The sequence below is a fragment of the Clupea harengus genome, chromosome 9, assembly GCF_900700415.2.
Source record: "Clupea harengus chromosome 9, Ch_v2.0.2, whole genome shotgun sequence".
Taxonomy (NCBI): Eukaryota; Metazoa; Chordata; class Actinopteri; order Clupeiformes; family Clupeidae; genus Clupea; species Clupea harengus.
The window spans coordinates 4,037,112-4,043,253 of NC_045160.1; the positions used below are offsets into that span (position 1 = coordinate 4,037,112).

At 45.9% G+C, this 6,142-nt stretch overlaps 1 protein-coding gene across 1 annotated transcript; it reads left to right on the top strand.

Moving 5' to 3' along the window:
• Positions 1-332: 332 nt before the first annotated feature.
• On the top strand, positions 333-5,149 carry fzd4 (frizzled class receptor 4). The gene is made up of 2 exons (XM_012837948.3): positions 333-985; positions 2,306-5,149. The coding sequence occupies exons 1-2, from the start codon at positions 728-730 to the stop codon at positions 3,638-3,640; spliced, it is 1,593 nt and encodes a 530-aa protein (XP_012693402.2). The 5' UTR covers positions 333-727; the 3' UTR covers positions 3,641-5,149.
• Positions 5,150-6,142: the final 993 nt, after the last annotated feature.

A 6,142-nucleotide genomic window follows, 5' to 3' on the forward strand; every position in this document is an offset into this window, starting at 1 on the left:
GAGAGCCTTAAACTGGACTTCAGTAAACTGTGCGCTACACTGAATGCTCTTGGCAACTTAAGGGCATGACTTCAAATTAAATTGTCGTAGAAGTAGATTAATGCCCTCCTCTGGCACTAAAAATAAGAGGCAAACATGTCCATATTTCGAATAAGTGCTGGTTTTCAAGCCGACACAGACCTCGCACCGGTCAGCGACCGGTGCAGCGCCAGTGCTGCTGAGGGCTAGGTCTGTTTTGAGCCACTGAGGTACCGCCCTTATTCGATCACATTGCAGCCTATTGGTGGATTGGCGACGTGAGAAATCATCACGGCGCCCTCTTTACCAAACTAGGCTGCGGAGGCTGTCCAGAAACCGCGTCCACTGCCCAGCCGCAACGATCAGCGTCACAAGAGAGTGCGGGACCCAGAGGTTTCAGCGAAACGAAGACACGCCAGAGGAACCACACGGATCTGCTAGTTACATTTTGCAGAGTGGGACATCTATTTTTTTAGGGAGGATGCCTCTCGTGTAACTTTGTTAACTGCATCATCGAATGAGGACATTGATTCTTTACTTATCAGTGGGTCCACTGGCGGAGAGTGCAAGCCAACTTACTTTGTGGTCAGTTCCCACCCAGCGGCTCGGGCACGGGCACGGACTAATTTCTGACAACGCTGCAAAGCGAATTTAGTCGGGATCTGAGAGACACTTACATCTTACCAGGGGATTTAAAATCAACGCAATAATGCGGTGGATTTCTTGTTTGGATATTGTTGTGCTTTTGTCCCTTTCTGTGCTTCTCAGCCAGCTGGGAGTTGCGCACACGTTTGGAGATGAGGAAGAAATGACCTGCGATCCCATCCGAATCTCTATGTGTCAGGATTTGGGATACAATGTAACGAAGATGCCCAACTTGGTCGGCAACGTGCTACAGTCGGACGCAGAACTGCAACTCACAACTTTCAGCCCACTGATTCAGTACGGGTGCTCGAGCCAACTAAAGGTTAGGAAGACTCTCCAGCCAGGCTACTGTAACTCTCGATTCCGCCAGTTTGCTGGTCTCCGCGAGCTCCGGTCACAAGACATTAACCTACACAGCTGCAAATATTACATTAGGATTATCATGTTACGCGGATAGTGCCTTGTGTACACTGTCAACTTTCGAACAAGTCAGCGATTTGTAGGCTTAGCTCAACATAGGTAAAAGGATACGCACAACATTTGTTAGTCAAACTAAATGCTGGTTATCTCAGTGCGCCATCTCAGTCTATCATAAGTGACGACTGCCGAGTTCCAGAAACATGGTTAATTTAGTAAGAGAGGTGGCACGGGCGTTTATTAACCATGTCTTGTTAATATCACTGTAATTACACAGTGATTATGTAGGTGTCTGTTTCAATGGTGCATCAGACCGGCTAACTGCAGAAATACCCATTATTACTACATCGTAAAAGCTTAAGTTGGCCTAGTCCTCATAGTGCATCAACAGAACAGAGTCGCCGACGACCAAGATTGTGTTATAATTTCCTTTTAGCGGTTGCGAGTAAGCACATTTGTGACCGCAGTGAAAATCTGACATTTCCCTCCACGAGCAGAAAACAAAAAAGATCCCACCCATCGAGAGCTTTCAAACATTATCACAGAGCCGAATGTGCACTGCTTTTCATCAAAGCACCCATTCATAAGTCTCTTAAACGAAAAAATACATTCACCCTAGCTTTGAGATTTTATCGATTTCGTGCCTGACGAGAGGTTGCTATTATTTTCTTTTTCTTTGTATTAATATGTAATATTTATAACCAGCTAAACAAACTATTATATTTTGACTATTATACTAACGAGAGCATTAATTACAATTTATTTATTTTCTAGTTTAGAGTAAACTGGACTGTTTTCATCATCTGTGCATCACATTGATCTCGAATGTGATTCTTTACTTTGTGTCTTGTGTATCATTTATTGTACACGATCGCAAAAATGTGGACGTGTACGCGACTCAGTCAAATCTGTAAAACTAACTATTTCAAGGACATCTCACTATTCTTCTGTATATACAAGTCTTTTTGCAACAGTCTGAATAAGGCATTCAGGCATCATTCAAAAACAGCCTTCACTATTGTGTTCATGTCTTTCCTGAAACAAACCAAATACACAGTAGCACCATTGTCATTGTTTTGCACTCCATAATTCAAATGTGCTTTAGTTGCTTTAGGTCTTTGGTATACTTTGTTTGCTTTTGTGTGTTATTTCATTGTCCTGCATTTTTATGGCGTTCAATCTCTCACACACACTTTTTCTCTCTCTTTCTTTCTCCCTCCATCAGTTTTTCCTGTGTTCTGTCTACGTCCCCATGTGCACAGACAAAGTCCCCATCCCTATCGGCCCCTGCGGCAGCATGTGCCTGTCTGTCAAGCGCAAGTGCCTGCCGGTGCTGACAGAGTTCGGCTTCGTGTGGCCCGAGGTCCTCAACTGCAGCCTGTTCCCACCCCAGAACGACCAGAACCACATGTGCATGGAGGGCCCGGCGGAAGACGACGGGCCGTACCACACCATCCGGACCCACCAGCCCATGGAGGAGGAGTGCCAGACACTGGGCTCGGTTCCAGACCAGTACGCCTGGGTCAAACGCAGCCACAGCTGTGCCCTGCAGTGCGGCTACGATGCCGGCCTCTACCGGCGGCAGGCCAAAGTGTTCACAGATGTGTGGATGGCGGCGTGGGCCGTGCTCTGCTTCATCTCCACCACCTTCACCGTGCTCACCTTCCTGGTGGACTCGTCGCGCTTCTCCTACCCCGAGAGACCGATCATCTTCCTGAGCATGTGCTACAACATCTACAGCGTGGCGTTCGTGGTGCGGCTGACGGTGGGCCGCGAGCGCATCTCCTGCGACCTGGAGGAGGCGGCCGTGCCCATCCTGGTCCAGGAAGGGCTGAAGAACACAGGCTGCGCCATCGTCTTCCTCCTCATGTACTTCTTCGGCATGGCCAGCTCCATCTGGTGGGTCATCCTCACGCTCACCTGGTTCCTGGCCGCCGGGTTGAAGTGGGGCCACGAGGCCATCGAGATGCACAGCTCCTACTTCCACATTGCCGCCTGGGCCATCCCGGCTGTCAAGACCATCGTCATCCTCATCATGCGGCTGGTGGATGCCGACGACCTGACGGGGCTCTGCTACGTGGGCAACCAGCACCTGGACGCGCTGACTGGCTTTGTGGTGGCGCCGCTCTTCACCTACCTGGTCATCGGCACGCTCTTCATCGGCGCAGGCCTGGTGGCGCTCTTCAAGATCCGCTCCAACCTGCAGAAGGACGGCACCAAGACGGACAAGCTGGAGCGGCTCATGGTGAAAATCGGCGTCTTCTCCGTGCTCTACACCGTGCCGGCCTCCTGCGTCATCGCCTGCTACTTCTACGAGATCTCCAACTGGACCGACTTCAAGCAGACGGCGCGCGACTCCTACATGGCGGCCGAGATGCTGCGCATCTTCATGTCGCTGCTGGTGGGCATCACCTCGGGCATGTGGATCTGGTCAGCCAAGACGCTGCACACCTGGCAGAAGTGCACCAACCGTCTGGTGACCTCAGGCAGGACAAAGAGGGCCAAGCGGGCAGGCAACGGCTGGGTCAAGCCCGTCAAGGGGAATGAGACGGTGGTGTGAGAGAGAAGGATAAAATAAGAGAGAGATAGAAGATGGGGCCAGCATTGGGACCTGGAGGAACAAAACCCCAAATTAAACTGAGACAGATGGACAGGTGTGCGTGTCTCTCTTGGGAGATCAGGTGGTCGTGACCGACAGACGACTGAGATGCTGGAGCAAGACACAGGACTGAGACCGAGGGGGGGTCCACGTTGAAATGCTCAGTCGCTGGTTGTGGACTGTACGGACGCAACCTACCAGGAAGCTCTGGGATGAACATTTTGGACTCATGTTGTTACTGAACTGGACTGAACTATCTGAGTGGGAATCACTCATTCAGGGGATGCCTGAGTTAGCTCCTGTGCTGTATTCAGGGTGAGTGCGGAGCGGCTCGCCGGCTGGAGCCAGAAAGGCAATAGGGCCACCCTGTGGCTCTGCCGCATGGATGAGCGTAAAGCAGCAGTGGGGGGATTGAGCGTTCACGTAGCAGTGCCCTTTTGGCTCGGATCTCCTAGCCTTCATGTTGTTGATTAAGGTGTTTTTGTGAGATTGTTTGTACACTGGATAGTCAAAGCGCTGAAGACTTGCAGATGACTATGCTAAATAAATCCAGTGCAGCTTAACTGAGAAGAAAAAAATGCACTATTAAATATTTCTATGGAAATGGTTATTACAGTAGAAGTGCCTTGGTCATGATTACTTTTGGTGTAGTCAGAAATATCTTGTTCAAACTGTGGTAATTGTGGTGACACAAGGGCACCTGGGAAATGTAGGCCTTTCACTACTCTGCAAATGGGACACTTTTACCTCTTGTTTTGTCACAGGGCTCACCCTGATGATTATCATTGCTCCAGAGCTTCTCAGTTTAGGCTGTGCTCCTAAAACCCCCTATAAAGAATGATGAACTTTTATTTTCTGTATTCTCCAATGTAAATTTATAATTTTTAGTCTTCAGATAGTCTTATGAAAAAGACAAGTAAATCAGCTTCCATGACATGGTTCCTGTAAAACAGACCAACACACGCATATACATAAAACTACATAAGCAAACAAAATACACGGACATACACCCACACTCTCCCAGAGAGAGTGGGCAAGGCAGCAGGTCTTTAGTCATTATAATGAATTCCCACCAAGTGTGACTTAAGCAAATGAGTTCTCTAGGCTTAACACGAGTAGATTAAACAGATTTTGTTTTATGTTCAGCCAACCAACCTCTCACCTCCAAGTGGCTAGACAATCTAAAGGGGCTTCCATTGCCCCTATGAAGTTATGAATGTAGAAGAAATTTATTTTTGCATTTCTAAAAGTGCCTAGGACAACTATGCTGTTAGAAGAAGCAAAGCCCGAGACACTATGAAGTACTTTTTACAGTGGATTTGTAAAGGAACAGGTATTTTTTGTTATTAATGTATTATAAAATGCTAATTTATCTTTGTACAAACTCCAAAATACTAAAAAAAAAAGTTTGTTATTTAAGAATGCTTTTGTATCAGAAGATGAGAAATTAAACTTTGGTGTTAAACCTAAGGTTTTGTGTATTTGTGCTTATTAGTTTGCATGTGTGTGTGTGAGTGTGTGCGTGCGTGTGTGTGTGTGTGTGCGTGGTTGTGCGTGTGTGTGTGTGTGTGTGTGTGTGTGCGTGCGTGAAACAATGAGAATGACCTATTTGCAGACTATTCTGACATGCCATTAGGCAATACACTATGGATTCCTCATGACTATGGCTGTGAATTGGACAGAACTAAGCTTTTTGTGGGATACTGCAAGATCTTTAATTTCAGTTCATGACACATTGGACCAAAACATATGTATGTTATAGCATATGTATACATGTCAATCCAATGTAAGATGGTTAAGCAATGTGATCTATCATAGCCTTGACATTTACAGGTTGCGACCTTGGGTAGTAATGAAGGATGTCACATAAAATGAAATGTTGTCCTTCAATATAGCTAATTAAAAGATCAATAAAAACCTTTATGAAGTAATTTACTATAATAATGCTACAGCTATTTTTACATCATGTCCCTGTTGCTCATCTGGTAGAGGAATGTGCTTACAACCCCAAGATCACGGGTTCAGTTACCTAGGAAGCACAAATTCTAGTAACAAATGTACATCTGCACAATAATGTAGGTTGATTTTGATAAACATGTCTGCTAAATGCTCTTTCAACTTTAGCATATCTTTGGACATTTCAAAGGTTTGCAATGCCAATTGCTTAATTGTAGATCATTGCTGCCATCTAGTGGTTTACAACTGCAAAATGATTTTTTTAGTCCCTGCAAGCACTGTGCAAGCACACTTCTCATTTCCTTTAGCAGTTGAATAAGTATATATTTTAGTCTTAATAAAGTATAAGAGAAATAGAGACTTCATCGATAGACATAAGCAACAAAGATTGATGAAACATTCCTGGCATACACTACTTGCATATCTATGTCTGTGGAATGTTTTCATGCATGAATACAACGTGAATAGAAAAGATGTTTTCACATACAAATTTGATCTCACAAAAAC